This window comes from Eubalaena glacialis, chromosome 3, assembly GCF_028564815.1.
Source record: "Eubalaena glacialis isolate mEubGla1 chromosome 3, mEubGla1.1.hap2.+ XY, whole genome shotgun sequence".
NCBI lineage: Eukaryota > Metazoa > Chordata > Mammalia > Artiodactyla > Balaenidae > Eubalaena > Eubalaena glacialis.
In genome coordinates this window covers 64,568,042-64,589,529 of record NC_083718.1, presented here as the reverse complement: position 1 = coordinate 64,589,529, position 21,488 = coordinate 64,568,042, and the positions used below count along the sequence as shown (strand labels likewise).

At 36.9% G+C, this 21,488-nt stretch overlaps 1 protein-coding gene across 1 annotated transcript; it reads left to right on the top strand.

Annotated features, from left to right (window-relative positions):
- The first annotated feature begins 16,940 nt into the window (after positions 1-16,940).
- LOC133087993 (lymphotactin-like) lies at positions 16,941-20,009 on the top strand. The gene is made up of 3 exons (XM_061185747.1): positions 16,941-17,004; positions 18,829-18,943; positions 19,847-20,009. Exons 1-3 carry the CDS (start codon positions 16,944-16,946, stop codon positions 20,007-20,009), a joined length of 339 nt encoding a protein of 112 aa, XP_061041730.1. The 5' UTR covers positions 16,941-16,943.
- The last annotated feature ends 1,479 nt before the right edge of the window (positions 20,010-21,488 follow it).

Genomic DNA, 21,488 nt, shown 5'->3' with positions numbered 1-21,488 from the left:
TCCAACCTAACATTTTAGATAACTTGAGCATTTCAAATAACTCCTATCTATGTGCTCCTTCCTTTTGATATTCTCTAAGTATATATCTAGGAGTAAAATTTCTGGAGCTTCAGGATATGCAAATGTGTAGCTTTACACAATGATGCCAAACTGCTATTCAAAGTGTTGTACCAATTTCTAATGCCATGAGTAATTCATGTTGCTCCATATCACTGCCATCACAGTAATTATCAGACTTAATTTGGCCATTTGAATGGGAATAAATTGGGGTCACACTGTGGTCTTGATTTACATTTTCAGGATCACTAGTGAGCTTAAGCCAAGTCACTTCTGAAGAAAATGATTAATGAAAGGTGATTTGCCCTACTAGAAATTAAGGTTAAATTATAAGCCTATAGTAATTAAATAGTAATAGAATGGTAGGAGTATAGGATAGACAGATTTAGCAATGGAACAGAGTAGAGAATTTGAAGGAGATGCACATGTATGTGGAAATTTAATATGTGACAGGTAGTGTGGGAAGAGGAAGAACTATTCAAAACCAGAGCCAGAAAATTCAGGATCTAAAGAGGAAAAAAATGTATTTGGATCTCTATCTCACAATACATACAGAAATAACTGCTAGAAAGGTTAAAAATTTAAGTGTCAAATACAAGAGTTTAAAATTTTTATTGGAGTAAATTTTGCTGACTTTGGGGAAGAAAAGAATTTATTAAAGTACAGAAAGTACTAACTATAGAATAAAATATTGACAAATTTGATTACATTGGTATTAATATTTTTTTCCATCAGAGACATCATAAAGGAAGTGAAAAGCTAAGCTACCAACTGAGAGAAAATATTTGCAACACTTATAAAAGACAAAGAATTAGTATGGAAATACATAACAAAATCATACACATCAATAAGAAAATGACAAATTATCCAATAGAAAAATGGAATATTATACAAACATGCATTTTACACAAGAAGAAATTTTTATGTGAATTACATATTACATATGATAAAATATGAATTAATTTTATTTTCAGATGAATCAAAATATTCAAACCATACAATAAAAAGAAAAGAGAAAATATATTGAGTTTTCTTGCTTTCACCCTTCATGCTTATACCTTCTTCTGTTAAAAAGCAATGTTTTCCTTCAAAAAAGGATTCTACAATTCCACTCTGTGGTCAATCATATATAAATGATACTGATCTTCCAGAGTACTAGACTTTGAGGGTACAAATGTTTTATGTGTGCTTATGTCTTCTTACACACTCATACACTTATGCATTCTTATACATTTACATTTAGTATGGATATAATAATTCAGCACTTTCTTTGTGCAAGGCATTGTCCTAGACTCTGAGGAAATGAAAAAGAAACAATTCCAGGAAAATGATGGATAATAGAAAAGTAAATTATTGTTATATTAGAAGGTGCTAGGTACTACGAACGAAAGTAGAGCAGCAAAGAGAAATCAAGTGATACCAGAATTGGTATGTGTGTGCACTTTTAAATTGGGGGGTCAGGGAAAGCCACAATGAGAAAACACTATTTGAGCAAAAGATTAAAGGGAGTAAGGGACTGAGCCATGCTTATGTCTGAGGGAAGAAAATACCAGGTGAAGTAAACAGAAGGTGAAAAGACTTGAAGGCAGGAGGATGCTGAAATGTCTGAGAAACAACAGGGAGGTCATTGTGACTGCAGTAGAGAAAGAAGGGGGGAAGAGTAGCAGGAGATGATGTCAGAGAGTAAATGGGAGATGAGAGCATAGCTCATGGAGGTACTTGTAAACCCTTTACAATATAACAATTGTAAAGACTAAATATATATAGTCTTTACAATTGTTATATCCTTTTGATGAATTGACCCCTTTATCATTATATAATAACATTCTTTGTCACTTTGTTATGGTTTTTGACATAAAGTCTATTTTGTCTGATATAAGTATAGCTAGGCCTGCTTCCTTATGGTTTCCACTTTCATGAGGTATTTTCTTCCATCCCTTTACTATGAGATGATGTGTGTCCTTAAAGATGAAGTGAGTCTCTTGTAGGCAGTATGTATTTGGGTCATTTTTAAAAATCCATTTAGTCACTTCATGCCTTTTGATTGGAGAATTTAATCAATTTACATTTAAAGTAATTATTGATAAGTAAGGACTAACTAATGGCATCTTAATTGTTTTCTAGTTGTTTTGTAGTCCTCTTGTTTCTTTCTTCCTCTGCTGAATTTATTTGTGAATTGATTTTCTATAGTGATATGCATTGATTCCTGTCTCTTTTCTTCAGTGTATATACTGTAAGTGAGGCTTATATAAATATCTTACAAATATAGCAGTCTACTGTAAGCTGATTAAAAACATAACTTTTTGCATGAAAAACTCTATCCCTTTAATCCCTGCTCCATTTTATGTTTTTTATGCCTTAATATTCCTGTTTTTTATATTGTGTATCATTAACAAATTGTGGTAGCTATATTTACTTATTTATTTATTTTTTTGCAGTCAGTCAATTTATTAGTAATTAAAGAAATACAATATTTTTTTTAAACATCTTTATTGGAGTATAATTGCTTTACGATGGTGTGTTAGTTTCTGCTGAACAACAAAGTGAATCACCTATGCATATACATATATCCCCATATCTCTTCCCTCTTGCGTCTCCCTCCCATCCTCCCTATCCTACCCCACTAGGTGGTCACAAAGCACCGAGCTGATCTCCCTGTGCTATATGGCTGCTTCCCACTAGCTATCTATTTTATGTTTGGTAGTGTATATATGTCCATGCCACTCTCTCACTTTGTCCCAGCTTACCGTTCCCCCTCCCTGTGTCCTCAAGTCCATTCTCTATGTCTGCATCTTTATTCCTGTCCTGCCCCTAGGTTCTTCTTAACCACTTTTTTTTTTTTTTTAGATTCCATATATATGTGTTAGTATATGGTATTTGTTTTTCTCTTTCTGACTTACTTCACTCTGCATGACAGTCTCTATGTCCATTCACCTCACTACAAATAACTGAATTTTGTTTCTTTTTATTGCTGAGAAATATCATTGGATATATGTGCCACATCTTCTTTAACCATTCATCTGTCGATGGACACTTAGTTTGTTTCCACGTCCTGGTTATTGTAAATAGAGCTACAATGAACATTGTGGTACATGACTCTTTTTGAATTATGGTTTTCTCAGGGCATATGACCAGTAGTGGGATTGCTGGGTCGTATGGTAGTTCTATTTTTAGTTTTTTAAGGAACCTCCATACTGTTCTCCATAGTGGCGGTATCAATTTACATTTCCACCAACGGTGAAAGAGGGTTCCCTTTTCTCCACACCCTCTCTAGCATTTATTGTTTGTTGATGTTTTGATGATGGCCATTCTGACTGGTGTGTGGTGATACCTCATTGTAGTTTTGATTTCCATTTCTCTAATGATTAGTGATGTTGAGCATCCTTTCATGTGTTCGTTGGCCATCTGTATATGTTCTTTGGAAATGTCTGTTTAGCTCTTCAGCCCATTTTTGGATTGGGTCGTTTGTTTTTTGATATTGAGCTGCATGAGCTGCTTGTATATTTGGAGATTAATCCTTTGTCAGTTGCTTCGTTTGCAAATATTTTCTCCCATTCTGAGGGTTGTCTTTTGGTCTTGTTTATGGTTTCCTTTGCTGTGCAAAAGCTTTTAAGTTTCATTAGGTCTCATTTGTTTGTTTTTGTTTTTATTTCCATTTCTCTAGGAGGTGGGTCAAAAAGGATCTTGCTGTGATATATGTCATAGAATGTTCTGCTTATGTTTTCCTCTAAGAGTTTTATAGTGTCTGGTCTTACATTTAGGTCTTTAATCCATTTTGAGATTATTTTTGTGTATGGTGTTAGGGAGTGTTCTAATTTCATTCTTTTACATGTAGCTGTCCAGTTTTCCTAGCACCACTTATTGAAGAGGCTGTCTTTTCTCCATTGTATGTTTTGCCTCCTATATCAAAAATAAGGTGACCATATGTGCGTGGGTTTATCTCTGGGCTTTCTATCCTGTTCCTTTGAGCTATATTTCTGTTTTTGTGCCAGTACCATACTGTCTTGATTACTGTAGCTTCGTAGTATAGTCTGAAGTCAAGGAGCCTGATTCCTCCAGCTCCGTTTTTCTTTCTCAAGATTACTTTGGCTATTTGGGGTCTTTTGTGTTTCCATACAAATTGTGAAATTTTTTGTTCTAGTTCTGTGAAAAATGCTACTGTTAGTTTGATAGGGATTGCATTGAATCTATAGATTGCTCTGGGTAGTATAGTCATTTTCACAATGTTGATTCTTCCCATCAAAGAACATGGTATATCTCTCCATCTGTTTGTATCATTTTAAATTTCTTTCATCACTGTCTTATAGTTTTCTGCATACCGGTCTTTTGTCTCCTTAGGTAGGGTTATTCCTAGGAATTTTATTCTTTTTGATGCAATGGTAAATGGGAGTGTTTCCTTAATTCCTCTTTTAGATTTTTCGTCATTAGTGTATAGGAATGCAAGAGATATCTGTGCATTACTTTTGTATCCTGCTACTTTACCAAATTCATTGATTATCTCTAGTAGTTTTCTGGTAGCATCTTTAGGATTCTCTATGTATAGTATCATGTCATCTGCAAACAGTGACAGTTTTACTTCTTCTTTTTCAATTTAGATTCCTTTCATTTCTCTTTCTTCTCTGATTGCTGTGGCTAAAACTTCCAAAACTATGTTGAATAATAGTGGTGAGAGTGCACAACCTTGTCTTGATCCTGATCTTAGAGGTAATGGTTTCAGTTTTTCACCATTGAGAATGTTGTTGGCTGTGGGTTTGTCAAATATGACCTTTATTATGTTGAGGTAAGTTCCCTCTATGCCTATTTTCTGGAGGGTTTTTATCATAAATGGGTGTTGAATTTTGTTGAAAGGTTTTCCTGCATCTGTTGAGATGATCATATGGTTTTTCTCCTTCCATTTGTTAATATGTTGTATAACATTGATTGATTCATGTATATGGAAGAATCCTTGCATTCCTGGGATAAACCCCACTTGATCATGGTGTATGATCCTTTTAATGTGCTGTTGGATTCTGTTTGCTAGTATTTTGTTGAGGATTTTTGCATTTATGTTCATCAGTGATATTGGCCTGTAGTTTTCTTTCTTTGTGACATCTTTGTCTGGTTTTGGTATCAGGGTGATGGTGGCCTTGTAGAATGAGTTGGGGTGTATTTCTCCTTCTGCCATATTTTGGAAGAGTTTGAGAAGGATAGGTGTTAGCTCTTCTCTAAACGTTTGTTAGAATTTGCCTGTGAAGCCTTCTGGTCCTGGGCTTTTGATTGTTGGAAGATTTTTAATCACAGTTTCAATTTCAATGCTTGTGATTTGTCCATTTATGTTTTCTATTTCTTCCTGGTTCAGTCTCGGAAGGTTTTGCTTTTCTAACAATATGTCCATTTCTTCCAGGTTGTCCATTTTATTAGCATATAGTTTCTTTTTTTTTTTTTTTTAAATATACAGGATATTTTATTGAAATGAGACATAAAACATAGCGCTCAGTTACAAAGATTTTTATCAGCAAGATGACAGTTAGATGGAAACATTCCACAAAGATAGCCTGATCATCCTGCATTTAACACCTTACCTCCAAATTGACTTTGCTTATTGCTGATAAGTATCCTTTAATAGATCCTTTAGTGTTATGTTAAATACATACACTCTGCATCTGGAAAATACGTGGCTTCAAATTCTTGCCTTGCCACTGCGCTCTAGAGCCCATGAGCCACAACTATGGAGCCCATGTGTCACAACTACTGAAGCCCACGTGCCTAGAGCCCGTGCTCCACAACGAGAAGCCACGACAATGAGAAGCCCGTGCACAGCAATGAAGACCTAACACAGCCATAAATAAATGAATAAATAAATAAATTTATAACTATATTGTTTTGGGAAAGTTACTTAACTCATTTATACCTCCCTTTATTCATCAGTGAAAGGGAACTATACGGGAATTATTTACCTCTAGAAGAACAGTTGCTGATTCCTAATATCATTTGTCATTGTATATCTGAAAATACTATTATACTCTCACTATTAAATCACAGTTTGTTTTCATATAAAATTCTAGGTTAAGAGACTATTTCCCTCAGAATTTTGAAGACAATATTATATACTTTTCTTTGTTGCTAACAAAAAGTCTGCCAATAGTCAGCAGGAAATAAGTCTTTTTTTCTCTGGTGGATTTTATGATTTTCATTCTCTTTTTAAAAATACATACGTTATATTATTTAATATGACGGTAAGATTAATTACATATATATATTGCTGTCCTTTCTTCTTATGGTAAGAATGCATAACATGAGATCTACCCTCTTAACAAATTCTTTTTTTTTTTTTTTTTTTTTTTTTTACATTACATCCCAGAATTTATTTATCTTATAACTGGAAGTTTGTAACTTTTGACCACTTTCACTGATTCCCCCACCCCACACCCAACCCCCACCTCTGGCAATCTGTTCTCTGTTTCTAGGAGTTTTTTTTTTTTTTCTTTCACACACACACACACACACACACACACACACACACTGTATTTTATTTTTACAAGAGATAAATAGACTGACACCAAGCATTGTACATGGATGACCACAACAAAAGCAACAATGATTGCAATTACCAAACATGAAACACACTCATACTATGTCATAATATTGACATTCAGTCCAGTAATCCTCCACTGTAACAGCTCCTTTACTTTGCAGTGAAAATTGATCTGTATATTCTTTGCCTCTGAGTCCTTGTGGGATTTTTTCTTTTTTTAAATTCAAACAGAAAGTCACAAAAATTATACTCATCCTCATCAGTTCACTCAGTCCCATGTAATTAATTTTTTTTTTCATCTTGATCTTTTGTTAGCACTTTTATGAGCTCATCAGTTTTTCATTAGAGTTCTGAAAATGCTTATTCATTCAGTTCAGCAGTACGGTCAGGTACCAGAAACCTGTACTTGTCAGAGTCTTTTCCATGAATTTCCTGAAGATGAAGCCCTTTTATAGGAACATATTTCCAAAAGCATCAGAGTACACCCAGAACTGTCTGTAAATGACAAAAGACTTAAAAATGACCACGGTTAAAGATTTGATGAAAGTTCATAATAATGCAGTTGACAAGAAAATTAGTTATTTCTGAGATATACATTTTAAAGTAATAACTAGGATTATGACTTATAACATTATACCAGAACATATAAGATTTTTAGAAATTTCATGTAATGTCTGAAACATTTATATTAACATATTTCCATACAAATAACCCAATGAAAGTTTAGTATTAGTTGTTTTGTTTGTTTGTTTATACTGCAGGTTCTTATTAGTCATCAATTTTATACACATCAGTGTATACATGTCAATCCCAATCGCCCAATTCAGCACACCACCATCCCCACCCCACCGCTGTTTTCCCCCCTTGGTATCCATATGTCTGTTCTCTACATCTGTGTCTCAACTTCTGCCCTGCAAACCGGCTCATCTGTACCATTTTTCTGGGTTCCACATACATGCGTTAATATACGATATTTGTTTTTCTCTTTCTGACTTACTTCACTCTGTATGACAGTCTCTAGATCCATCCACGTCTCAACAAATGACTCAATTTCGTTCCTTTTTATGGCTGAGTAATATTCCATTGTATATATGTACCACAACTTCTTTATCCATTCGTCTGTTGATGGGCATTTAGGTTGCTTCCATGACCTGGCTATTGTAAATAGTGCTGCAATGAACATTCGGGTGCATGTGTCTTTTTGAATTACGGTTTTCTCTGGGTATATGCCCAGTAGTGGGATTGCTGGGTCATATGGTAATTCTATTTTTAGTTTTTTAAGGAACCTCCATATTGTTCTCCATAGTGGCTGTATCAATTTACATTCCCACCAACAGTGCAAGAGGGTTCCCTTTTCTCCACACCCTCTCCAGCATTTGTTGTTTGTAGATTTTCTGATGATGCCCATTCTAACTGGTGTGAGGTGATACCTCATTGTAGTTTTGATTTGCATTTCTCTAATAATTAGTGATGTTGAACATCTTTTCATGTGCTTCGTGGCCATCTGTATGTCTTCTTTGGAGAAATGTCTATTTAGGTCTTCTGCCCATTTTTGGATTGGGGTGTTTGTTTCTTTAATATTGAGCTGAATGAGCTGTTTATATATTTTGGAGATTAATCCTTTGTCCGTTGATTCGTTTGCAAATATTTTCTCCCATTCTGAGGGTTGTCTTTTCGTCTTGTTTATGGTTTCCTTTGCTGTGCAAAAGCTTTGAAGTTTCATTAGGTCCCATTTGTTTATTTTTGTTTTTATTTCCATTACTCTAAGAGGTGGATCAAAAAAGATCTTGCTGTGATTTATGTCAAAGAGTGTTCTTCCTATGTTTTCCTCTAAGAGTTTTATAGTGTCCAGTCTTACATTTAGGTCTCTAATCCATTTTGAGTTTATTTTTGTGTATGGTGTTAGGGAGTATTCTAATTTCATTCTTTTACATGTAGCTGTCCAGTTTTCCCAGCACCACTTATTGAAGAGACTGTCTTTTCTCCATTGTATATCTTTACCTCCTTTGTCATAGATTAGTTGACCATAGGTGCGTGGGTTTATCTCTGGGCTTTCTATCTTGTTCCATTGATCTATGTTTCTGTTTTTGTGCCAGTACCATATTGTCTTGATTACTGTAACTTTGTAGTATAGTCTGAAGCCAGGGAGTCTGATTCCTCCAGCTCCGTTTTTTTCCCTCAACACTGCTTTGGCTATTCGGGGTCTTTTGTGTCTCCATACAAATTTTAAGATGATTTGTTCTAGCTCCGTAAAAAATGCCATTGGTAATTTGATAGGGATTGCATTGAATCTGTAGATTGCTTTGGGTAGTATAGTCATTTTCACAATGTTGATTCTTCCAATCCAAGAACATGGTATATCTCTCCATCTGTTGGTATCACCTTTAATTTCTTTCATCAGTGTCTTATAGTTTTCTGCATACAGGTCTTTTGTCTCCCTAGGTAGGTTTATTCCTAGGTATTTTATTCTTTTTGTTGCAATGGTAAATGGGAGTGTTTCCATAATTTCTCTTTCAGATTTTTCATCATTAGTGTATAGGAATGCAAGAGATTTCTGTGCATTAATTTTGTATCCTGCAACTTTACCATATTCATTAATTAGCTCTAGCAGTTTTCTGGTGGCAGTTTTAGGATTCTCTATGTATAGTATCATGTCATCTGCAAACAGTGACAGTTTTACTTCTTCTTTTCCAATTTGTATTCCTTTTATTTCTTTTTCTTCTCTGATTGCTGTGGCTAGGACTTCCAGAACTATGTTGAATAATAGTGGTGAGAGTGCACAACCTTGTCTCATTCCTGATCTTAGAGGAAATGGTTTCAGTTTTTCACCATTGAGAATGATGTTTGCTGTGGGTTTGTCATATATGGCCTTTATTATGTTGAGGTAGGTTCCCTCTATAGCATATAGTTTCTTGTAGTAATCTCTCATGATCCTTTTTATTTCTGTGGTGTCAGTTTTTACTTCTCCTTTTTCATTTCTAATTCTATTGATTTGAGTCTTCTCCCTTTTTTTCTTGATGAGTCTGGTGAATGGTTTATCAATGTTGTTTATCCTCTCAAAGAACCAGCTTTTAGTTTTATTGATCTTTGGTATTGATTCCTTCATTTCCTTTTCATTTATTTCTGATCTGATCTTTATGATTTCTTTCCTTCTGCTAACTTGGGGTTTTTTGTTCTTCTTTCTCTAATTGCTTTAGGTGTAACTTTAGGTTGTTTTACTTAGATGTTTCTTGTTTCTTGAGGTAGGATTGTACTGCTATCAACTTCCCTCTTAGAACTGTTATTGCTCCATCCTAGAGGCTTTGGTTCATCGAGTTTTCATTGTGATTTGTTTCTAGGTATTTTTTGATTTCCTCTTTGATTTCTTCAATGATCTCTTGGTTATTAAGTAATGTATTGTTTAGCCACCATGTTTTTGTATTTTTTAAAGATTTTTTCCTGTAATTGATATCTAGTCTCATAGCGTTGTGGTTGGAAAAGATACTTGATACGATTTCAATTTTCTTAAATTTACCAAGGCTTGATTTGCAACCCAAGATATGATCTATCCTGGAGAATGTTCCATGAGCACTTCAGAAGAAAGTGTATTCTGTTGTTTTTGGATGGAATGTCCTATAAATATCAATTAAGTCCATCTTATTTAATATATCATCTAAAGCTTGTGTTTCCTTATTTATTTTCATTTTGAATGACCTGTCCATTGGTGAAAGTGGGGTGTTAAAGTCCCCTACTACGATTGTGTTACTGTTGATTTCCCCTTTTATGGCTGTTAGCATTTGCCTTATGTATCGAGATGCTCCTATGTTGGGTGCATAAATATTTACAATTGTTATATCTTCTTCTTGGATTGATCCCTTGATCATTACGTAGTGTCCTTCTTTGTCTCTTGTAATAGTCTTTATTTTAAATTCTATTTTGTCTGATATGAGAATAGCTACTCCAACTTTCTTTTGATATCTATTTGCATGGAATTTTTTCCATGCCCTCACTTTCAGTCTGTATGTGTTCCTAGGTCTGAAGTGGGTTTCTTGTAGACAGCATATATATGGGTCTTGTTTTTGTATCCATTCAGCCAGTCTACTTCTTTTGGCTGGAGAATTTAATCCATTTACATTTTAGGTAGTTATTGATATGTATTTTCCTATTACCATTTTCTTAATTGTTTTGGGTTTGTTATTGTAGGTCTTTTCCTTCTCTTGTGTTTCCTGCCTAGAGAAGTTCCTTTAGCATTTGTTGTAAAGCTGGTTTGGTGGTGCTGAATTCTCTTAACTTTTGCTTGTCTGTAAAGTTTTTAATTTCTCTATCAAATCTGCATGAGATCCTTGCTGGGTAGAGTAATCTTGGTTGTAGGTTTTTCCCTTTCATAACGTTAAATATGTCCTGCCACTTCTGAAAGATCTGGCTTGCAGAGTTTCTGCTGAGAGATCAGATGTTAACCATATGGGGATTCCCTTGTATGTTATTTGTTGTTTTTCCCTTGTTGCTTTTAATATTTTTTCTTTGTATTTAATTTTTGATAGTTTGATTAATATGTGTCTTGGTGTGTTTCTCCTTGGATTTCTCCTGTATGGGATTCTCTGCACTTCCTGGACTTGATTATTTCCTTTCCCATATTAGGGAAGTTTTCAACTATAATCTCTTCAAATATTTTCTCAGTCTCTTTCTTTTTCTCTTCTTCTTCTGGGTCCTGTATAGTTCGAGTTTTGGTTCATTTAATGTTGTCCCAGAGTTCTCTGAGAGTGTCCCATTCTTTTCATTCTTTTTTCTTTATTCTGCTCTGTGGTAGTTATTTCCACTATTTTATCTTCCAGGTCACTTACCCATTTTCTGCCTCAGTTATTCTGCTATTGATACCTTCTAGAGAATTTTTAATTTCATTTATTGTGTTGTTCCTCATTGTTTGCTCTTTAGTTCTTGTAGGTCCTTGTTTAACATTTCTTGTATTTTCTCCATTCTATTTCCAAGATTTTTGATCATCTTTACTATCATTACTCTGAATTCTTTTTCAGGTAGACTGCCTATTTCATCTTCATTTATTTGGTCTGGTGAGTTTTTACCTTGCTCCTTCATCTGCTGTGTGTTTCTCTGTCTTCTCATTTTGCTTAACTCACTGTGTTTGGGGTCTCCTTTTCTCAGGCTGCAGTTTCGTAGTTCCCATTGTTTTTGGTGTCTGCCCCTACTGGGCAAGGTTGGTTCAGTGGGTTGTATAGGCTTCCTGGTGGAGGGGACTGGTGCCTGTCTTCTGGTGGATGAGGATGGATCTTGTCTTTCTGGTGTGCAGGACCACGTCCAGTCGTGTGTTTTGGGGTGTCTGTGAACTTATTATGATTTTAGGCAGCCTCTGTGCTAATGGCTGTGGTTGTGTTCCTGTCTTGCTAATTGTTTGTCCATAGGTTGTCCAGCACTGTAGCTTGCTGGTCATTGAGTGGAGCTGGGTCTTAGCGTTGAGATGGAGATCTGTGGGAGACCTTTTGCCATGTGATATTATGTGGAGCCAGGAAGTCTCTGGTGGACCAATGTCCTGAACTCAGCTCTCCCACCTCAGAGGCACAGACCTGACATCCCGCCAGAGCACCAAGACTCTGTCAGTCACATGGATCAGAAGAAAAGGGAGAAAAAAAGAAAGAAAGAAATAAGATAAAATAAAGTTATTAAAGTAAAAAATTTAAAAAAATTAAAAACTAGTTAAAAAAAAGAAAGAAAGAATGAAGAGTGCAACCAAACTAAAAAACAAATCTGCCATTGATAACAAGAGCTAAAAACTATAAAAAAAAAAATGACCCAAAAGCAGAAAAGAAAAAATGGACACACAGAACCCTAGGACAAATGGTAAAAGTAAAGCTATACAGACAAAATCACACAAAGATACATACACATACACACTCACAAAAAGAGTAATAGAAAAAAATATATCTATATTAAAAAAAAAAAGGAATATAGCAACCAAATCAATAAACAAATCTACCAATGATAATAAACTCTAAATACTAAACTAAGATAAACATAAAACCAGAAACAAATTAGATGCAGAAAGAAAACCCCAAGTCTACAGTTGTTCCCAAAATCTGCCACCTCAATTTTGGCATGATTTGCTGTCTATTCAGGTATTCCAGAGATGTTGGGTACATCAAGTTGATTGTGGAGATTTAATCCGTTGCCCCTGAGGCTGCTGGGAGAAACTTCCCTTTCTTTTTTTTGTTCACACAGCTCCTGGGGTTCAGCTTTGGATTTGGACCCACCTCTGTGTGTAGGTCACCTGAGAGCATCTGTTCCCCGCTCAGACAGGACGGGGTTAAAGTAGCAGCTTATTAGGGGGCTCTTGCTCATTCAGGTGGGGGGGAAGGTGGGGTATGGAATGCTGGGCAAGCCTGCAGCAGCAGAGGTTGGCGTGACATTGCAACAGCCTGAGGTGCACCATGTGTTCTCCTGGGGAAGCTGTCCCTGGATCACGGGACCCTGGCAGTGGCGGGCTGCACAGGCTCCCAGGAGCGGAGGTGTGGATAGTGACCTGTGCTTGCACACAGGGTTCTTAGTGGCTGCAGCAGCAGCCTTAGCATCTCATGCCTGTCTCTGGGGTCCGCGCTGATAGCCATGGCTTGTGCCCATCTATGGAGCTCATTTAGGTGGTGCTCTGAATCTACTCTCCTTGTGCACCCTGAAACAATGGTCTCTTTCCTCTTAGGCAGTTCCAGACTTTTTCCTGAACTCCCTCCCAGCTAGCTGTGGTGCACTAGCCCCCTTCAGGCTGTGTTCAGGCAGCCAACCCCAGTCCTCTCCCTGGGATCTCACCTCCAAAGCCCAAACCTCAGCTCCCAGCCCCCACCTGCTCCAGCGGGTGAGCAGACAAGCCTCTCAGGCTGGTGAGTGCTGGTCGGCACCGATCATCTGAGTGTGAGAATCTCTCCTCTTTGCCCTCTGCACCCTTATTGCTGTGCTCTCCTCCGTGGCTCCGAAGCTTTCTCCCTGCCACCCATCTCTGCCAGTGAAGGGGCTTCCTAGTATGTGGAAACCTTTCCTCCTTCACAGCTCCCTCCAAGAGGTGCAGGTCCTGTCCCTATTCTTTTGTCTCTGTTTTTTCTTTTTCTTTTGCCCTACCCAGGTACGTGGGTAGTTTCTTGACTTTTGGGAAGTCTGAGGTCTTCTGCCAGCGTTCAGTAGGAGTTGTTCTACATGTAGATGTATTTCTGATGTATTTGTGGGGAGGAAGGTGATTTCCACGTCTTACTCCTCCGCTATCTTGGAGGTCTCTCCGCTATATTTATTATTAGTACTTTTGCCCTTTAACCTTTACACTAGAGTTAAGTGGTTAATGTACAGCAGAGCATGTAAATACATTAAACAATACATGGGGAAAAAAAGTCTCTGGTTTTCACTCATGAAAATGTGCTACACCAAAGGATTTTTGAGCAGAGAAGTAACATATTACTTACATTTTGATGTGATCATCTTTGTCAGGTTGGTAAATTGACCAAAAGAAAGTAAGGGTGGAATTAGGAAAATCAGTTAGGAGGCTGTTGGACGAATCCAGGTAAGAAGTGATTGTGGCTTGGAGTTGGGTCTCTTGGGGTGGTGGGAAGGGTTTAGATTCTATTTTGAAGACAGAGAGACAACAGTATTTTCTGACAGATTGGGTGTGGCATGTAAGAGAAAGAGAGGGGTCAAGGATGAGAAATATTTGTTATATCTTTCAACTGGTTGTCAATCAACGTCCACACATTAGCAGATTATGCCCATTTTGTACTAGGTTTCTGTATTTTTGTTGGTTGTTTAATTCTTCTCCATCAGAGACTTTAGTGCATGCTTGGAAAAACTGAAATGAATAATTCATTCTCAGAGTTTAAGACATTCTCTTTCAAAATGCTAAGTAAAAATTCAGCCATTGGTCAATTTGCCAATTTGACTATAAACATGAGAGGAAGACACAGGCACAATTTTCTGGCTTTATGTTTTTAGATGTTCATCCTTTACTTATTGTACAATCATTATAATGTTGGTCTTTTGAAAAGAATTCATTTATTCAAAAGCCCTTTGATGAGTGACCACTATGTAGCAAACATTTTGCTAGTGCCAGGGACCCAGACAGCACTGAGGCAAATTCCCTGCTCTCAAGGAGCCTGCCATCTAGTGGAAGATGCAGAAATGTAATTGAGTAGGAGAATAAAATGAGATTAGTGATAGAACAGTGGTGGCTAGAGAGTTCCAAGAGAGCATAGAAGATGGCACAAGTTAATTGTATCTGGAGAATTCAGAAAAACTTGTAGAAAGAGGAGGAGTTTACAAATAATTATGTAGGGAGCTGAGAGGGGCATTCCAGATAAAGGAAGCAATATGTTGGGAGTAGAAAAGAGAATGGCCCATTTGGATGATCACGCAGATGTTTGTTAAGGCTAGAGGTTTTGGAGCATGTGCATGAGTGGTGAAAGATGAGTCTTGAAAAAAAAGCGTGTTATATCTTGAACACCTTTATTTATGACAATGTGAGGTTTGAAATGAATCCTGTAGGCAATGGGAAGTAGCAAAGAGGTTCTCAGCAGGAAAACAAGTTGATTAGATTAAGGCTTTAGAATGATTATTCTGGCAAGGCTGTGGAGGATACATTGGAAAGGGAGGAGACCCAGGCCTGGGGAATCAGTTGGTCTACTACAGTAGTCCTAACAAGGAGTGATGAGGTCCTGCCTTGAGCAGTGTGAAGAGAGAGGAGAAGACATATAGAAGAGCTACTTTGAAGGTATACTTAGTCCAGCTTGGTTGAGAACAACATATGGGTGACTAGCAATGAGTCTAAGATGATGCAAGTAATCTTTGGAAACTGAATAGATGGTAACACATTATTCCATGTCAAGGAGTAATAGGAAGAGAAGAATTTTGAGTGGAATGGTGTGTTCAGAGTTTAAGAACTGATGGTGTAGCTAGGTGGAGATAACTAAAAAGCTATTTGAATTTCTGAGTAAAATCTGGGTGGAAAATTAAATGCCATTAATGAAAAGTATCTTAGAGCTTAACCTATAATTTTCATATAAATATAGGAATTTTTTTTCATATCCTTAATAGCAATGTCACTTTCAGCTATACGTATATTTAATCAGAATGTTATTTTCATATCCCTGAATAGTAATGACAAAACCTTTTAGCTACACACATAATTAATAAATGCATTTTATACATACCTATATTAAATAAAACAAGACAAAACCCAAAAGAGCAAATTGAGTGACAGAGAGGTTGTCTTGTAACCATTACAGTGAAACACTACTGGAAGCATTGCAAATGGAAATTACATTTTGGGAAGTATATATGTCAACATGTCGCAAGAGTTATAAAGATGATCATATGATTTTGCCTCGTAATCCTACTCTTGGTGATTAAAAGCAAAAGATTCAATGTATTTAATGAAAATTTACCTTATAGATGTGGTTTACATAACAATAAGTTAAAAGGGAATGGTTTAATGTGTCTGTGCTTATTCAGAGTAGAAACATGAAGATTATGAAGAAACATGGCAGCATATTTACATAGATGTAAAAATAGTATTTATAATTGTCACGACTCTGCAAAACATGTATACCAATAGAGACTCATTGAAAAACATTAAAAATGAAAACAGTCAGAATGGTAAGATTATAGATAATTTCCTTTTTCTTTTTTCCAAAATTTTCTGTCAGGACAACTTTTCAAAATCTTTTAAAAATGTATGTATTAAGTTAAAATAAGGCAAACCCGTGCAGATAGACAGGCTCCAATCATCATTATCGAAATGTTTCTTGGGTATGTGGGGAGGCTGGTGTAAAGAAAGGGGATCACTTGAATGAGGGCAGAGGAGAGAAATAAGAAGATTAAGGCAGAGGAGTGAGGAGCTCAGGGAAGCAACAGCATCCCTTCACCTCCCTAAGGCGTCACTGGGCTTAGGATCCACAGTGGTGGAAGCCTCATGTCACAGCTGATGTTACATGAGGCAGGAGGGGGAGATGGACCACAGTGACCACCCACCTTGTTTCCTTTACACTGTCTCTGTGCTGAGCCATGACACTGGCATGGCCTTGGGGCGTGTGTGCAGTGGAAGGTTTGAATTTAGACTGGTGGCAGGAGATGAGACAACTAAGTTTCTTTTGTGCACATATTTGGTTTCACGGACACATTAACCACAGGAGGAGGAGAAAAGGCCACAAGGTGTTGGGTTAGTATGAGTGGGGACAAAGGAACTTTTTTTTTCAACCAAAGAAAGCATCAGTATTGCAAAGACTTTCCGTGATTCCACACCCAACTCGAAAGCCCCCTCTCGCCACAGGAAGTGCGCTGATCACTGGAGGAATAAAAGAGACTGAAAGGATCAGTTCCTCAGCCTCTCGCTGCACAGCTCAGCAGGACTTCAACCATGAGACTTCTCATTCTGGCCTTCCTCGGGATCTGCTGTCTCGCTGCATACACTGTGGAAGGTAAGTCAAAATCTTATTTATGAGATAAGCAGCATCTACATATGCAGGCAGTGGCCACACGTTTTGGTTTTGACTCAGGCTTTGACTGGAGTAAACTTTCTCCGAGCTAAGCCTCAGGCTCCCTATGTGCAAAATGGGAATAATTTGACTCTAGGAGACTTTGTAGATTTCGAAGATAAAACTTGGTTACAATCTGGGCTCCTATTTTTCACAACTGGGTGATTTGGGGTAAATTTCTTCACCTCTCTGTGCTTATGCTTACTTATCTCTAAGAAGAATGTTATAACCGATACGCTTACCCGGGATTAAAATGAAGTAAATCTTATGATCACTTATCAGGTTTCCACACAAGTCCTAATTTCTTGATTAATGTTAATTGTGGAATGCTGATGACAATTGTATATACCTTTGAACCTTTTGCCTATTTAATATTGATCTTGATAAAATTCTCAAAAATTTTGAGAGTTCACAAAGTGGGAATGAGCTAGATGGTTTATGTTCTGAAGCAAAACAATGTTTTCTATGAAAACAAAAATGACTGGTAGCTCATACCTTTACACCCAGGAAATCAATTTTACATTAAGTGTGTAGGAGAGTCTGTTATTACTGCTATGAATGTTGTTCCTGCTGATGATCAATTTCTTGAGTTTATAAAAGACCATAAGTGCTAACAAATATCAATGTCTTATATACAATCAAATAAACCTACAAGACATACCCAGATGAGACTTAACTACACTGAGACTTACCTGAGCATTCTACACATATTTCTTAAAAGATCATTTTTTCCCAGCTGGTTGGAGTGTATTTCTCCTTGTGTCTCTGGCAACAAGAGGGAATATCCTTTGGGTATAATTAATGTTTCAGTTAACTCTCCTTTCAACCTCCTAATCCGTAGACTTATTACTTAGACTAGAATATCTGAACCTGATCATGGATCCCAAAGGTGTCCATAAATAGAGATGGCAATGTCTGCAACTCCCTGAAATTGTGCCCCAAATTAAAAAAATATATTGATGAAACCAAAACTTTAGGCCAAAGGTTGTCTTAACCATGGCTGGCTGACATTTGTCTGAGAATACAGGTTGCCATTTGGTGGAAACCCATGTACAGGTAGGGGAAATAAGACTGAGGAAGACTGTAGACACTTGGGTATTTCCCTCTTTCACTGCATTCAGAGACACTTCAGCATTAAAAGTAAGTTGGCAAATGTAGAGGGTTAAGAATGTGCAAGCTGGATATTGTGTGATGGAGAGAAGGAGAGCTGAAGAGCAATGGTAGTGAACACCTGGTCAGTTTCATGTTTATAAAAAGCCTTCTGACCCCAGCAACACTATAGCTCAAACTTCATCATCATTGGATATTATTTATGATGCTTTTTTGCTTAATATTTCTCTGAGAAATATTCTCTGAGAATACTTGCTTCCCTGAGTAGCAAATGCCAGTCTCCGGCTTAGGAGTAAATCAGCACTTAGAAACCCTTGTTAGACTTTAGAAAACCCTTACTATTATTAACTCTCCCAAGTTATTTTCCCTTCTCCAATGTAAGATGTTCTCTAAACTTAGAAAGTTTAATCCTCCTGGGACATTTCTATTGAGGATGAGTATTTAATGAACTACTTCCCTTACATATTTCACATTTTACCATTTAAAATGAGGACACCTTTATTTATTCAGTCAAAAATGAGCTACCTCTCCCACATTTAGTGTTGCCTTCCCCAAATTACTCTTTATCAGATCACTCTTTATTTTATTTACAACACTCTAACATTGATAGTATTAACAATTATATTTTACTTTTGTTTGCTTGGTTTTCTTTACCAGGTGTGGGGACTGAAGTTCCAGACAAGACCATCTGTGTGAGTCTGACTACCCAGCGACTGCCAATTAAAAAACTCAAGACCTACACCATCACGGAGGGCTTCATGAAAGCAGTGATGTGAGTTTCTGTCTCCCAAATATGATCTTGATGGAACACAGTATATAGAAATGCTGCCCTCCTCAGGAAAAATGTCAACAGGGAGGAAAACCTCAACGTAGCCAATAGCCTTTCTGTTTTTCCATATGAACCATGTCTTTATGTAGCCCCAAACAATGTTTATGACAAAAAATTGGCAACCAAGTGAAGAATATCACCCTCCTTTCTGCTTTATCTTAGCAGAAGAATCTAACTGGGAACTAGATGAATAATATGCTCAGTCCTGAGGGTTAGGTTTAGAGCTGGCTGGTTCAGATCAGGATTTGACCGTAGAGACACACTGGTGTGGGATGCCTCCATTCCCATCCTTCCCCTTCCCTGCCTTTCTCTGCCCTTATGGTGTGCTGGAGTGGAGTGCCATATTTTATCAGTTGCCATATCTCAAGGAATAGTGTCAACAACTAGCCTACATGGTACCGTTCTCTTTCCAGGATCTCATCTTCAGAATAGCAACTCTTCCCAACACACAATTGCAACTTTACCTCCCAAAATATGATAAAGAAATCACCTTTTACCCAGAAAATAAGATGAGTGTGTTTAAATTTGAAAAAGAAGATGATATGTAATAATTGGACTAGATGACCTCAAATGTCCAGTTTAATTACATCACCTGGTAGCAATGATGAGAAAAGGAGCCTGCAGTTTATGCTGAACCAGGGATCTGGGTTTTACCTGGAGCTATTTCTCCTTTATGGGAAAATAGACTGCAGAGGAAAGATTTTCATTTATATTCTCCTGAATCTGAAAGACTGTTTTGTCCAGTCATTTCTGCACAAGATCTCTTATATATGATCTGATCTTAACTTCTGGTCCCAAGGCTTTGAGGATGTGACTAACTTTGTCTATCTTTTCTTTGCATTGCAGATTTATTACCAGACGTGGCCTTAAAGTCTGTGCTGATCCACAAGTTGAATGGGTGAAAAAAGCAGTCCGAACAATAGACAAGTCCACCAGGAGAAATGTGAGCCAGACCAAGCCTACAGGAGCCCAACAATCCAACAATACAGCTGTGACCCTGACTGGGTAGTGACCCTCTGGCATCTTGTCCCCTCACTAGCCAGCCAGCTCATTTCCCTTTAAAGCTCATGGACTAATTACATTATATTCACCTTTTATAAAAGTGCTGCATGAGTCAAATTATTTTTTATATTTTTATTTTTTATGTCTTTCATATTAATTTAGATGGTCTTATTATTAAATATTTATTATTAAGAATAGTCCCAAAGTTTATTCATTACATATTGGGAAAGATAATACATCATTTGTGTTCTATTTCTGTCCTAACTGTACTTCATTGATGGTATCCATGATGGGAGAGATTTTGGTCAGTGTTTATCAGAGATGAAAGCTATATTCATCATTCTTAGGTTCTAGAGTAAAATGGTTCTCTACACATGAGTCATAGTTGACACCTGTGACAATGACAATTTAATATCTATTTCAACCTGTCTTCATAATGGAGTTCTTTTTTTGTAGAATAAGCAAGAAAATCATCCAACAATTATTGGGTCCCCATACTGAGGGTTTGCTACTCAAAAAGTGGCTTCATTCAAGTTTGATCTGGAGCAAATTCTCATACCTCTGTGCTTCATTTGATCTCCTGTAAAAGAAAGAAAAAAATATATCTTGCCAGTTCTTTCATTTGCCAAAGTAGCAAGGATTAGACTTTTGATGAAAAGATACTTTATTCTAACAAAAATCAGTTCTTCTCAAATTGGGCAATGATCTCACTGTCTTTCTGTGATTTCCATAATTGTCACTACTCTAGTTATCATACAAGTCATGCTTTTTTTTTTTTTTTTTTTTTTTTTTGCCAGTAAGGTTTTAACATCCCAAACTGTCACCTGGAACATTTTTTGAATGTGATCACAATTTGCAGTAAAGTTTTAATTAAAGTTACTTCATCTGGCCACTAGACACCCCAGACTCATGCCCTCCTGTTCTTATTAAATTGCTAATTTGATTCATGTTTAAGACTCTACTATCCAAGTAGCTGATGATGTACACGTTCACTTCTATCTGACTTTAAATAGTTAAGAGCTGATCAGACCTTGATAACTTCAAGGGAAGAGAAAGGACTAACTGTTTTCTAGTCCTAAGGGGACACTCAACAATGTCAAGTATTTTTAGTGTTACCTGAGGGCAGTTTGTTGGAATCAGCTTACTTCTAATCATCCAACTAGTGAACCACAGAGGAAACCATTAAAACACTGCCTCATAGTGAAAGGTGGGGTCATCTACCCTTCCTCATTGCTATTTGCCCACAATAATTTTCAAAGCTGGTTTTTAAGAAAACACTGAGAAGAAAACACCTGTTTTATGAGGGGTGAAACATAGCAAAGTCAAGTCACAGAAGATGAAAGGAAAGTTTCCTGAATGAACATGTACTTGCATTTCCCAAATGTCTCCCAAACCCTAGAGGTTTTCATGAGATAATAATAATATGACATGTGGAAGGATATGGGTAAACAAATTTTACTAACTTGGCACATTATCTAAGGTGGCT

Coding starts and splice junctions, on each gene's coding strand:
- LOC133087993 (XM_061185747.1), top strand. CDS start 16,944: ATGAGACTTCTCATTCTGGCCTTCCTCGGGATCTGCTGTCTCGCTGCA. Junction 17,005..18,828: donor CGCTGCATACACTGTGGAAG/GTAAGTCAAAAT, acceptor TTTCTTTACCAG/GTGTGGGGACTGAAGTTCCA. Junction 18,944..19,846: donor GGCTTCATGAAAGCAGTGAT/GTGAGTTTCTGT, acceptor TTTGCATTGCAG/ATTTATTACCAGACGTGGCC.